This window comes from Aegilops tauschii, chromosome 5 (genome assembly GCF_002575655.3).
Source record: "Aegilops tauschii subsp. strangulata cultivar AL8/78 chromosome 5, Aet v6.0, whole genome shotgun sequence".
Taxonomy (NCBI): Eukaryota; Viridiplantae; Streptophyta; class Magnoliopsida; order Poales; family Poaceae; genus Aegilops; species Aegilops tauschii.
This window is the reverse complement of record NC_053039.3, coordinates 419,708,568-419,723,412: the sequence shown is the minus strand read 5'-3', so window position 1 is coordinate 419,723,412 and position 14,845 is coordinate 419,708,568. Positions and strand designations below refer to the sequence as shown.

The 14,845-nt window shown below is 42.3% G+C and overlaps 1 protein-coding gene across 1 annotated transcript; it reads left to right on the top strand.

Moving 5' to 3' along the window:
• Window positions 1-10,397: 10,397 nt before the first annotated feature.
• Window positions 10,398-14,389, top strand: LOC109731674 (GTPase-activating protein gyp1). Its single transcript, XM_020290847.4, has 11 exons — window positions 10,398-10,860; window positions 10,948-11,105; window positions 11,454-11,586; window positions 11,664-11,847; window positions 12,354-12,424; window positions 12,517-12,654; window positions 12,732-12,823; window positions 13,088-13,359; window positions 13,611-13,696; window positions 13,771-13,872; window positions 14,015-14,389. The coding sequence occupies exons 2-11, from the start codon at window positions 11,026-11,028 to the stop codon at window positions 14,174-14,176; spliced, it is 1,320 nt and encodes a 439-aa protein (XP_020146436.1). The 5' UTR covers window positions 10,398-10,860; window positions 10,948-11,025; the 3' UTR covers window positions 14,177-14,389.
• The last annotated feature ends 456 nt before the right edge of the window (window positions 14,390-14,845 follow it).

The following is a 14,845-nucleotide window of genomic DNA, read 5'->3' as shown; positions in this document are numbered from 1 at the left end:
ACGTGATGCCTATATACATGATCATACCTAGATATTCTCATAACTATGCTCAATTCTGTCAATTGCTCAACAGTAATTTGTTCACCCACCGTAGAATACTTATGCTCTTGAGAGAAGCCACTAGTGAAACCTATGGCCCCCGGGTCTATCTTCATCATATTAATCCTCCAACACTTAGTTATTTCCGTTGCTTTTCACTTTGCTTTTATTTTACTTTGCATCTTTATCATAAAAATACCAAAAATATTATCCTATCATATCTATCAGATCTCACTCTCGTAAGTGACCGTGTAGGGATTGACAACCCCTTATCGCGTTGGTTGCAAGGATTTATTTGTTTTGTGTAGGTGCGAGGGACTCGCGCGTAGCCTCCTACTAGATTGATACCTTGGTTCTCAAAACTGAGGGAAATACTTACGCTACTTTGCTGCATCACCCTTTCCTCTTCAAGGGAAAACCAACGCAGTGCTCAAGAGGCAGCAAGAAGGATTTCTGGCGCCGTTGCCGGGGAGGTCTACGCAAAAGTCAACATACCAAGTACCCATCACAAACCCTTATCTCCCGCATTACATTATTTGCCATTTGCCTCTCGTTTTCCTCTCCCCCACTTCACCCTTGCCGTTTTATTCGCCCTCTCTTTTTCGTTCGCCTTCTTCCCGTATGTATCTTTGTTTGTGTTTCCTTGTGCCTTCTATATGCTTCCATCTTCGCTTGCTGAAAATTTATTGATATGGATCCACTTAAAGTGTTCTACTTGGATCATCTTCGATCCTGATGCGCTCGTGCTGAAACCCCAACTAGCCTAGTCGATGGGAAATCTTTAGATGAGCATGCTCATTTTGTGCGTCATCGTTTGTCTGAAAAAGGGAAGCTCTTATGGTATCATATAAATAGTTTTCTATGCTATGCTTGGAACCTTTGTGAAATTTGTGATTTTACTTGTTGCTCTAAGAACCCTAAAAAACACCTTCCCTACCTATGTGAGTTCAATGATAATGAAATCTTATCTTCTTTTGCAAAGGGTGTTTATAGCTACTATGATATCGAACAAATTGAAGAATTTGTCGTTTTTAAGGGTGGTCATGAAGTTGCTTCTTTGATTGAAAATTATGATTTTACTCTCAACAAATCTGAAAATTCCGTCATACTTAAATATTGCAATGAAAACTTTGCTCATAATGTCTATGTCCAAGAATTTATTGAAAGAATGACCGTTGCTTTGGAAGAAAATAATGATATGCATGAATCTATAGATAATGATGATTCTGATAATTTGGTTGAAAATGAGATTGTTGCTATTGCACCCATGCTTGATAGTTCCCTCGATGAAAAGCATGATTTCAATGATTTTACTATAAATTCTCTTGATGTCAATTGTGCTAATAATATGCAAAACCCTAAGCTTGGGGATGCTAGTTTTGCTATGTCTACTACTTGTTGCAATGATCATGATTGGGGTGATTCTTCTTATGATCTTGAAAATTTATCTAATCCCCATGATGAATATGAGATTGATAATATTGTTTGCAATAATATTGAAAGTGGGTTTGGAGAGGTCATGACTTTAGTTAATGTTAATCCCACTATTTCGGAAGAGTGTCAACTTTGCATGCATGTGGATCGTGTTGAAAATATTTTATGTGATAGCTATTTTGTTGAATTTGCTTATGATCCCACATGTAATTATTATGAGAGAGGAAAACATGGTCGTAGAAATTTTCATGATAATAAATTACCTCTCGTCATGTTGAGATTGCTATTGTTTCTTGCGGCTTCCTTGCATATGCTAGTTTTTGCTTGCTATGATAATTTGTTTGCCTATAAGATGCCTATACATAGGAAGTATGTTAGACTTAGATGTGTTTGTCACGTGTTTTATGATGCTCTCTTTGTGCTACAATTACTATCTTTCATGTGAGCATCATTAAAATTATCAATGCCTAGCTAGGGGCGTTAAACGATAGCGCTTGTTGGGAGGCAGTCCAATTTTATTTTTAGTTTTTTTTGCTTTTTGCTTCTGTTTAGGAATAAATATTTGTTCTAGCCTCTGGTTAGATGTGTTTTTATGTTTTAATTAGTGTTTGTGCCAAGTTAAACCTATAGGATCTTCTTGGATGATAGTTATTTGATCTTGCAGAAAATTCCAGAAACTTTCTGTTCACGAAAACAATTGTTAAAAATCACCAGAACGTGATAAAATCTTGATTCCAATTGCTGCTGATCAATAAACAAATTGCCTAGGTCTTACTATTTTGGCTGATTTTTTGGAGTTCCAGAAGTTTGCGTTAGTTACAGATTACTACAGACTATTCTGTTTTTGACAGATTCTGTTTTTTGTGTGTTGTTTGCTTATTTTGATGAATCTATGGCTAGTAAAAGAGTTTATAAACCATAAAGAAGTTGGAATACAGTAGGTTTAACACCAATATAAATAAAGAATGAGTTCATTACAGTACCTTGAAGTGGTCTTTTGTTTTCTTTCGCTAACAAAGCTCACGAGATTTTCTGTTAAGTTTTGTGTTGTGAAGTTAAGTTTTGGGTGAAAGATTTGATGGATTATGGAACAAGGAGTGGCAAGAACCTAAGCTTGGGGATGCCCATGGCACCCCCAAGATAATCTAAGGACACCAAAAAGCCAAAGCTTTGGGATGCCCCGGAAGGCATCCCCTCTTTCATCTACTTCCATCGGTAACTTTACTTGGAGCTATATTTTTATTCACCACATGATATGTGTTTTGCTTGGAGCGTCTTGTATGATTTGAGTCTTTGCTTTTTAGTTTACCACAATCATACTTGCTGTACACACATTTTGAGAGAGTCACACACGATTCGGAAATTATTAGAATACTCTATGTGCTTCACTTATATCTTTTGAGTTATATAGTTTTTTTTGCTCTAGTGCTTCACTTATATCTTTTAGAGCACGGTGGTGATTTTGTTTTATAGAAACTATTGATCTCTCATGCTTCACTTAGATTATTTTGAGAGTCCTACAAAACAGCATGGTAGTTTGCTTTAACAATAATAGTCATACAAGATTAGTAAAAGAAAATTCTTATGAGTGTGTTGATTACTATGAGAAGTTTGATGCTTGATAATTGTTTTGAGATATGAAGATGGTGATATTAGAGTCATGCTAGTTGAGTAGTTTTGAATTTGAGAAATACTTGTGTTAAAGTTTGTGATTCCCGTAGCATGCACGTATGGTGAACCGTTATGTGATGAAGTCGGAGCATGATTTATTTATTGATTGTCTTCCTTCTGAGTGGCGGTCGGGGACGAGCGATGGTCTTTTCCTACCAATCTATCCCCCTAGGAGCATGCGCGTAATACTTTGCTTTGATAACTTGTAGATTTTCGCAATAAGTATATCAGTTCTTTATGACTAATGTTGAGCCCATGGATTATACGCACCCTTCTTCCTTCCACCATTGCTAGCCTCTCTAATACCGTGCACTTTTCGCCGGTATCATACACCCACCATATACCTTCCTCAAAACAGCCACCATACCTACCTATCATGGCATTTCCATAGCCATTCCGAGATATATTGCCATGCAACATACCACCATTTCGTTTATTATGACACGCTCCATCATTGTCATATTGCTTTGCATGATCATGTAGTTGACATTGTATTTGTGGCAAAGCCACCGTTCATAATTCTTTCATACATGCCACTCTTGATTCATTGCATATCCCGGTACACCGCCGGAGGCATTCATATATAGTCATATTTTTTTTCTAAGTATCGAGTTGTAATTGTTGAGTTGTAAGAAAATAAAAGTGTGATGATCATCATTTTTAGAGCATTGTCCCAAGTGAGGAAAGGATGATGGAGACTATGATTCCCCCATAAGTCGGGATGAGTCTCCGGAGAAAAAAAAGAAAAGAGGCCATAAAAAAAGGGGCCCAAATAAAAAATGAGAGAAAAAGAGAGAAGGGACAATGTTACTATCCTTTTACCACACTTGTGCTTCAAAGTAGCACCATGATCTTCATGATAGAGAGTCTCCTATGATATCACTTTCATATACTAGTGGGAATTTTTCATTATATAACTTGGCTTGTATATTCCAATGATGGGCTTCCTCAAAATGCCCTAGGTCTTCGTGAGCAAGCGAGTTGGATGCACACCCAATTAGTTTCTTTTGTTGAGCTTTCATATACTTATAGCTCTAGTGCATCCGTTGCATCGAAATCCCTACTCACTCACATTGATATCTATTAATGGGCATCTCCATAGCCCGTTGATACACCTAGTTGATGTGAGACTATATTCTCCCTTTTTTGTCTTCTCCACAACCACCATTCTATTCCACATATAGTGCTATGTCCATGGCTCACGCTCATGTATTGCGTGAATATTGAAAAAGTTTGAGAATGTCAAAAGTATGAAACAAATTGCTTGGCTTGTCATCGGGGCTGTGCATGATTTAAATATTTTATGTGGTGAAGATAGAGCATAGCTAGACTATATGATTTTGTAGGGATAACTTTCTTTGGCCATGTTATTTTGAGAAGACATAATTGCTTAGTTAGTATGCTTGAAGTATTATTATTTTTATGCAATATTGAACTTTTGTCTTGAATCTTTCGGATCTAAATATTCATACCACAATTAAGAAGAATTACATTGAAATTATGGCAAGTAGCACTCCGCATCAAAAATTCTGTTTTTATCATTTACCTACTCGAGGACGAGCAGGAATTAAGCTTGGGGATGCTTGATACATTCTCCAACGTATCTATAATTTTTTATTGCTCCATGCTATATTATCTTTTGTTTTGGACATTATTGGGCTTTATTATTCACTTCTATATTATTTTTGGGACTAGCCTATTAACCGGAGGCCCAGCCCAGAATTGCTTTTTTTTGCCTATTTCAGAGTTTCGCAGAAAAAAAATATCAAACGGAGTCCAAACGGAATGAAACCTTCGGGAACGTGATTTTCGGAACGAACATGATCCAGGAGACTTGGACCCTACGTCAAGCAACCAACAGAGAAGCCACAAGGTAGGGGGCGCGCCTACCCCCCTAGGGCGCGCCCTCCACCCTCGTGGGCCCCCTGTTGCTCCACCGACGTACTCCTTCCTCCTATATATACCTACGTACCCCCAAACGATCAGATACGGAGCCAAAAACCTAATTCCACCGCCGCAACCTTCTGTACCCACGAGATCCCATCTTGGGGCCTGTTCCGGAGCTCCGCCGGAGAGGGAATCCATCACGGAGGGCTTCTACATCAACACCATAGCCTCTCCGATGAAGTGTGAGTAGTTTACCTCAGACCTTCGGGTCCATAGTTATTAGCTAGATGGCTTCTTCTCTCTTTTTGGATCTCAATACAATGTTCTCCCCCTCTCTTGTGGAGATCTATTCGATGTAATCTTCTTTTGCGGTGTGTTTGTTGAGACCGATGAATTGTGGGTTTATGATCAAGTTTATCTATGAACAATATTTGAATCTTCTGAATTCTTTTATGTATGATTAGTTATCTTTGCAAGTCTCTTCGAATTATCAGTTTGGTTTGGCCTACTAGATTGATTTTTCTTGCAATGGAAGAAGTGCTTAGCTTTGGGTTCAATCTTGCGGTGTCCTTTCCCAGTGACAGTAGGGGCAGCAAGGCACGTATTGTATTGTTGCCATCGAGGATAACAAGATGGGGTCTTTATCATATTGCATGAATATATCCCTCTACATCATGTCATCTTGCTTAAGGCGTTACTCTGTTCTTATGAACTTAATACTCTAGATGCATGCTGGATAGCGGTCGATGTGTGGAGTAATAGTAGTAGATGCAGGCAGGAGTCGGTCTACTTGTCTCGGACGTGATGCCTATATACATGATCATACCTAGATATTCTCATAACTATGCTCAATTCTGTCAATTGCTCAACAGTAATTTGTTCGCCCACCGTAAAATACTTATGCTCTTGAGAGAAGCCACTAGTGAAACCTATGGCCCCCGGGTCTATCTTCATCATATTAATCCTCCAACACTTAGTTATTTCCATTGCTTTTCACTTTGCTTTTATTTTACTTTGCATCTTTATCATAAAAATACCAAAAATATTATCCTATCATATCTATCAGATCTCACTTTCGTAAGTGACCGTGTAGGGATTGACAACCCCTTATCGCGTTGGTTGCGAGGATTTATTTGTTTTGTGTAGGTGCGAGGGACTCGCGCGTAGCCTCCTACTGGATTGATACCTTGGTTCCCAAAACTGATGGAAATACTTACGCTACTTTGCTGCATCACCCTGTCCTCTTCAAGGGAAAACCGACGCAGTGCTCAAGAGGTAGCACCACCAAACGTGAGATAAGAGAAGTGTGTGAGAACCCATCAAGTGTCATGCACTATGTCCTTTTGTGCAAGGACGAGGCGCCAAAAGCTAACACCTCTCACAATCTACCTTTAGTGTTATCTTCTCTATTGCAGGAATTCCAAGATGTTTTCCCTGACAAGCTACCTCCGGGTCTACCTCCACTACGAGGCATTGAGCACCGAATCGATCTCATCCCCGGAGCACCTCTTCCTAACAAGGCCCCATATCGCGTCAACCCCGAAGAAACCAAAGAAATACAAAGGCAAGTAAAGCATCTCATAGATCATGGACATGTGCATGAAAGTTTGAGTCCTTGTGCCGTACCGGTCATTCTTGTGCCAAAAAGAGACGGTAGCTTTCGCATGTGTTCCGATTGTAGACCTATCAATGCTATCACCGTTCGCTATAGGCACCCCATTCCACGCCTTGACGATATGCTAGATGAGCTTAGAGATGCCACTATTTTCTCAAAAATTGATCTTAAAAGTGGTTACTATCAAATACGCATACAAGAGGGTGATGAATGGAAAACCGCTTTCAAAACAAAGTTTGGTTTGTATGAGTGGTTAGTTATGCCTATGGGTTTATCAGAAGCACCCGGTACTTTCATGCGTCTTATGCATCATGTGTTTCGCCCTTACATTGGTGAGTTCGTTGTGGTCTATTTTGACGATATCCTTGTGTTTAGCAAATTTCTCAAAGCTCATGTCACCCATCTTAGAACCATGTTGCAAACCCTTAGGAATGAGCGCCTTTATGATAATATGGACAAATGCATTTTTGTTGTTGATAAGCTTGTTTTCTTGGGTTTTGTTGTATCTTCTAAGGGTGTTCATGTTGATGAATCTAAGATCAATGCTATTAAAACTTGGCCCCAACCAACCAACTTGCAACAAGTGCGTAGTTTTCTTGGTTTAGCCGGTTTCTATCGTAGATTTGTGAAGGATTTTAGCACCATTGCATCTCCTTTACATGCTTTGAGTAAGAAGAATGCGCCTTTTGTTTGGGGACCATCCCAAGACACAACTTTCAATGAGCTTAAGAATTTACTTACTCATGCTCCCGTGCTTGCATTACCCAACTTTGACAAACCTTTTGAATTCATTGCGATGCTAGTGGTAATGGCATAGGAGGTGTGTTAATGCAAGAGAAGCGCCCAATTGCTTATTTTAGCGGAAAACTTTCCGGAGCGCAACTCAATTACCCCATCTATGACAAAGAGCTTTATGCTTTAGTGAGATTTTTGCGGGAATGGGAACACTGTCTTCACCCTCATGAATTTATCATACACACCGATCATGAAACGCTAAAATATATTAAGGGTCAAACTAAGTTGAATAAGCGTCATGCTAAGTGGAGTGAATTCATCGAGTCATTTCCTTATGTCATCAAGTATATTAAAGGCAAGGAAAATGTTGTGGCGGATGTGATTTCCCGCATATGCATGCTTGTTACTAAACTTGAATTGAATGTCATTGGCTTTGAGCACACAAAAGACTTGTATGCGCATGATCCTACTTTTGCAATTCCTTATGCCAAATGTTTGACGCATACATCTTGGGAACGCTATTACATCAAAGATGATTATCTTATGAGAGCTAACAAACTTTGCATCCCCAAGTCTTCTCTTCGTTTGTTACTTTTGCAAGAAAGCCATGGAGGAGGACTTATGGGACACTTTGGACGAAACAAGACATTCGCTACGCTCTCCAAGAACTATTATTGGCCCAAGATGTACTGCGACGTCTCACATTTCACCACTCGATGCTCAACATGTCGCAAAGCTAAGTCTAAAGCTCAATCTCATGGCCCTTGTATGCCCCTTCCAATTCCTTATCACCCATGGGAAAATATTAGCATGGATTTTGTCCTTGGTTTGCTTAGAACTAGGAATGGAAAGGATTCCGTGTTTGTTGTTGTGGACCGAATCTCTAAAATGGCACATTTCATACCATGCAACAAGATAGACGATGCTTCACATGTTACAAATCTCTTTTGTAGGGAAATCTTGCGTCTACATGGAGTGCCAAAGACGATTGTCTCGGACCGTGACGTCAAGTTCTTAAGCTATTTTTGGAAGACCTTATGCGCCAAGCTCGGAATCAAGCTACTCTTCTCTTCGGCTTACCATCCACAAACCGACGGCCAAACGGAGGTGACCAACCGCACGCTATCGACACTTCTTCGCGTGTTGATCAAGAAGAACCTCAAGGAATGGGAAGAGTGTCTACCCATCGCCGAGTACGCCTACAACCGAGCAAGACATTCTACCACCGGCAAGTCCCCTTTCGAGGTCGTCTACGGCTTCAACCCATTGTCCCCATTGGACATTCTACCTCTTCCACTACAAGAGCGCATCAACATGGACGCAAGTGCACGAGTGAACTATCTCAAGAAGGTGCATGAAGATACAAGGCACCATCGAACGCCAAGTACAACGCCTCGCGACCAAGATCAACGTCAACAAGCAACCCATGATATTCAACATTGGAGATCTTGTGCAGCTCCACCTTCGCAAGGACCGCTTCCCGAAAGAACGCAAGTCCAAACTCCTACCACGAGCCGATGGACCATTCAAAGTGCTTGCACGCTACAACAACAATGCCTACAAGATCGACATCCCACGCGACAAGTACTCCGTGAGCGACATCTTCAACGTCACCGATCTATCTCCCTACCATGGTGATGAAGATTTTGATCCGAGGTCGGATCTTTCCCAAGGGAGGGGAGATGATGCGGTGCATCCCAAGGTCATCACCATGGACCCACCATCGTCTCACCAAGTGCCTAGTGGACCCATGACACGAGCACGTGCAGGAGCTCTCGAAACCGAGGTGACATCTCTCCTCTCACAATTCCATTTCGATGAACATGAGACATGGCTACTACCTCAAACGGAGACATTATGCATACTCAGGTACCAAGGAGTTAGCCATGGAGAAGCTAAGGAGCAAGGAGAATCAGAAGAGGAAGATGGACGTGAAGACGGAGAAGAAGAAGGGCAAATCAGCAGAAGCCCGGACAATCCGGACCGCCATCCGAACGATCCGGACCACGACCCGGACGATCCGGCTAACTCACCCGAAGACACCCGAAGCTGCACCACGAAGCCGAATCATCCGGACAGAGTCGCGGATCATCCGGACCGAGCCGGACGACCGGACCCCCATCCGGACTTCCGAGCTGTCGCCGACGCCGCCCGCCTCTTCGCCTCATCCGGACCACCTCCCGGACCATCCGCGTCCCTGAAGCCCGGATCATCCGGCTGCCCGTCCAGATCATCCGGACCACCACCTGCGTGTGCGTGTTGGGCCGAAGCCCATGTACCCCTTCGCCCCCTTTGCCTATATAAACGACTCCTCCATCACTTTTCTAGGGTTAGCAAAGGATTAGCTCATGTTTGTGTGAGAGCTTTGCTCATCCACTTGGTTACCTTCTCCTCGGAGATCGCGCCTCCTCGGAGAAGATCCTTCCAAGCGGATTCAAGACCCCAACACGGGAAGAACCTCAAGACCTCCTCCCGGAGAAGATTGTGCTACTTGTATCGTCCCTAGTTGATCATGGATCGTGTAACTCTTTGTGTTTCGAGAATTTAACACATGTGGTAATCGAATCTTGTTGGTTATGAGTGATTCTCTCGTGTTTTCCCCTCGTGTTCTTCGTGTGATCCGCTCCAACCATGAAACATCGGGCCGCTAGGGTTCTACCCCACATCAGTACCATAACCTATCAAGAATCATATACTTTGAAGTTGTACTAAAACTGCGACAATTAATATGGATCGGAGGGAGTATCATATTTGATGTCTTGTGTGTCTTCTTTAAAAAGAATTCGTTTCCTTGGTGAAAGACGGCGTTTCAATTATTTTAATCATTGATGCTTGGTGAGCCTTGATGTGTATACATATGCGTGGATGACCATGTTGCGCTCAGAATCTTAAGAAACAATGTGTTCAATATTTTTGGATGACTTGGTTCCAATTGTTTTCAGGAGGGCAAACAAGATACTGTATGCTTTTTCCACAAATCCCTTCGTTACCGAGACCTCCGATACGCTACAGTGACACAGCACCACAGCAGAACGTCGCCCGTCCATCAGGCCAGGTGTCGTTCATCCGGCCGTTGGTGCGGGCGTGCCACCTCACCCGTCGTCGTCTCCCACCTCCCGTCTCCTCGCCCAGCGATCCCCACTCCCACCTCTCCCCTCAGATCCCCATTCCCGTCCAAGAAAAAAAAAACTTACACTGCGCCGCCTCCTCCCCGGCCACCTCCTCGCGCCGCCGCCGCGCTATCCGCGGGACCTCCTCTGCCCGTCTCCCCGCCCGGTGCTTCTCACTGATTTCGGCGATCCGCATTGCGGGTAGGGTTGGGTTGGAGCGGCCGGCCGATCCGCGGCCCCGAAGCTCCGTCGCGCGGTTCTTGGGGCTCGCGTCCGCGAGCGTCGGTCCGCGCCGGCGACCTGCTGCCTGGACTTCCTGCTGCGCTGCCGCACCGGGCACGCGGCGATCGCCACTGGTTGCGCTTCGAGGTACGTGGCCCTAAGCTGTTTGATGCGTGGACGCTCCGGTTCATATTGATGTGGATACTTCGGGGAATGAGAAGCGTGTGCATGCAGGGCCGAATCGGGGGCTAGGCAGCAAGATCCGGCGAAGAGCAACTCCCGATCGGTTGCTCTCCACCGCCACTCCCGGCGATGAGCAGCGGCGGCGGCGGCGGAGGAAGCCCCACCAACTCTGAATGGCGCTTCAACCAGACACTCCGCAACGTGCAAGGGTCAGTGCCCTCCATCTCGCATAACTCCCCTACTATCTGTTTTTTCTTTCTGAATGTGTGCAGTCAGTAATAATACACCCCTCACCAAAGAAGGAGTAGCATAATTTAACAGTTAGGAATATAGAGTTTGATATATGAAATAAGAATATATCAGTATTTCAGTCTTTTGGAGTACATTTTTAGTTTAAACATTGTTGGTTTCTGTCCGCTTACGTAGTGTTCCTGTCTAAATTTTACTCCATGATCATAATTAGAGATACCACGCACTGTTTGCTAGTATTGCAAAGTCTGTCTGCTTGTAACCTTACAGAAAGCGCTTGTTGCTATTTTTACCCAATTCTTTGTCAGAATGCTCAAAGGACGAAGCTTTCCTGGGAAGGTTATGCTAACCCGAAGATCTGAGCCTATTTCACCTCCTGAATACTCCCCACGCTCTGAGAATGATCGCTATGAATATGAACAAAATGAAGGCTCACAGGAGGTAATGTGTCATTTCTGGGCATTGCTTTGTGACATATGATAGTCCAGATTGCAACTGGTGATATTCTACTTGTTCAGGTAGAAGGGCAAGCATCTGGAAATACAACTGAAAACATCAGTTCTAAGAAATCAATTTCACCATCGACAAGTAGCGTCAATTCATTACCAGATGCCCAAGGATTAGTTTCTGGGGCTAGAGCAACAGATTCCGCAAGGATTACCAAATTCACAAATGAACTCTCTAGGCCAGCTGTTATATTAGGTATGCACAATTTCTATATAGGATTGATTCAATGAGTTGTTAAGTGTGCAGAAATTTGAATTTTGAAATCAAAATTGAAGTTATTTCTTTGTTTGAAAATTTATTATTTGTCTAGTTTCTATTTGGTCATTTTCATTGCAACCCAAATGGAAAAGAATGCAAATTTTACCTAGAGTTACAATCTAAATTTAGTGAGTTGTTTTCTCGGACAGCTATTTTCCTCACTTGTCGTTATGTTCTCAGTTTTAAAATTTTAACCATGGGAAATTGATTGTAGTGCTGAGTTGGGGGTAATTGTGAATTTTATACTTACTGAACTTATGGCATTACTAAAAAATTATTTATTAATTCTGTACTGGTTACAAGGGCACCATATTTTTCTAGTTTCAGGGTTTCCGGTTGGATTTAACAGTAGTTGTATACGTGTACACTAGTGTTTTCTTTTTAAATTCTGGTAGCTTGTCCAGAATTCAGTTATCATCTACTGTTCTTACTTGATTATGTAGATAAATTGCGTGAGTTATCTTGGAGTGGCGTGCCACCTTATATGCGACCTAACATATGGAGGCTTCTTTTGGTGAGTAGACATATAACATGTTTATTGTGAGATAATGTGACCTCTTTCTAGTGTTGTGTTTCAGTATTGAATTTAATATCAGTTGGCTACAGGGATATGCACCACCCAATGCGGATAGAAGAGAAGGTGTTTTAACGAGGAAAAGACTTGAGTATGTAGAATGTGTTTCTCAATACTATGATATTCCGGATACTGAACGCTCAGATGAAGAGATCACCATGCTTCGCCAGGTAACATTTCAGGCTTGAATTTGCATTACCATGCTGGCCCCATTTTCGCATCAATTTTAACACACGCTGTCCTGTAGATTGCCGTTGATTGCCCAAGAACTGTGCCCGATGTCACATTTTTCCAGGATCCTCAGATTCAGAAATCGTTGGAGCGCATCTTATATACCTGGTGAGGCACTGCACTTGGCTGATTCATCTTGATTCATCAATAAATATGTACCTATAATTTTTTTAACATGCATTCTGATTGGTTCTGCTGAAAGTACTGGCTCTTATTTACCTCATGGTTAGGCCTTGCACTGCTTGATGCATTCTGGGGGAAAATGTTATTAGATGGGTGGATTTTTTTTCATGAAACTTGACCTCTGTTGCTGCCAGAATAATCATTGTTCTTCGCTTCTATTTCTTGACAACAATGATACCTCATTTTCAGGGCCATCCGGCACCCTGCAAGTGGCTATGTCCAAGGAATAAATGACCTTGTTACGCCGTTCTTGATTGTGTTCTTATCAGAGCACTTAGAAGGCAATCTGGACACTTGGTCCATGGAAAACCTTTCTTTGCAGGATGTTTCTAACATAGAAGCAGACTGCTATTGGTGTCTCTCGAAGTTTCTTGATGGCATGCAGGACCATTACACCTTTGCACAACCTGGAATACAACGCCTTGTATTCAGGTTGAAAGAGTTGGTTCACCGAATAGATGGTAATGTTCCATCGATTAACATATATGACAGCCCTTCCTATTATAATGATTAAGTATAGCATGATAAAGGAAGTTTGAGGAGTTATAGGACATTAGGAGTATTGACGGAATAATAATAATTGTATAGAGGAACATTGTGTTAAATACCTTGTCATTAGTTTAGCATGCCAATGCATCTCCTGGTAATAGATAGCAGTTTGGCTGATACTCGAAATACTGATATTGTCTTCCGACATCTTCCATGTATACAGAACCTTTATCGAGGCACATAGAGGAACAAGGGTTGGAGTTCCTTCAGTTTGCCTTCCGTTGGTTCAATTGTCTTCTGATACGTGAGGTTAGTCTAGTCAAGGGGCATTGCTTTCATGTGATGTTTACATTGATGTCCCTTAATACCTCATACTGCTGCAGGTTCCTTTTCATCTCGTGACACGCTTGTGGGATACGTATCTTGCTGAAGGAGATTATCTACCAGATTTTCTCGTGTACATATCAGCTAGCTTTTTGTTAACAGTAAGTGAAAGTACTCCTTGCCCTGTACCGATTTGCGGCTGTCTCGTATGTTCCCTGTTTTCATTGTGTGCAATCCAGCTTATGGATTTCCACTGAAGATTTGGATTCAGAGTGATGTTTCCTTTGGCTCTTTCTTCCCCAGTGGTCAGAGAAGCTGCAGAAGCTGGATTTCCAGGAGATGGTCATGTTCCTCCAGCACCTGCCGACCAGGAACTGGGCGCACCACGAGCTCGAGATGGTCCTCTCCAGGGCGTACATGTGGCACACCATGTTCAAGAGCTCGCCCAGCCATCTCGCCAACTAGGAGGACTATGCGGCTGTTGACATGCCTGGGAGCAGGCGGCGGAGCAGTCCAGCTTCCGTTGTAATGTAGACTCACATATACCCTTCGGGGAGGAACAATGGGGGAGTTTCATGTTTATTTTGAGTGCTGTATTATTAATATCTGCTCCGATTTGTATATCTTGCTGTGAAACTACCGTCTTGGTGATAATGAATATATCTCATTGTTTTTTGATGCGATTACTGTATTATTTCAAATCTGATGGCCATTTTGTGGTTGGGTTCTTTAGAGTTCATAGACAAAACTTTCTGAAACTGTTACGAGTCTGAACACGCAAATGCAGGCCTGGTCTCACACCATGTGCAATATGTTATAGACACTACAGAATGTATATATCCACAACAAAAATATTTAGAATTTTATGACAGTGTTTGGCCGCTGCTATTTTTTATTTTCTGAAAAGGGCCATCCCGGGTTGGACTTGAGCACCAGACAGGTCGTTAGCTGCGTACATTTCGCTGATATTTGCTGATGAGAAGAGTAATTGGACTTTACCAAAAACGCCGAATCTTGATCTTTGCTGATGAGAAGAATAGTTGGATCCTACAAAAAACACCAAATCTGCAAAGAGCACAACTATGAAATGTCCTAGGAGGAACCAGGCACCAGATTTAATAGGTAGAATCAAGG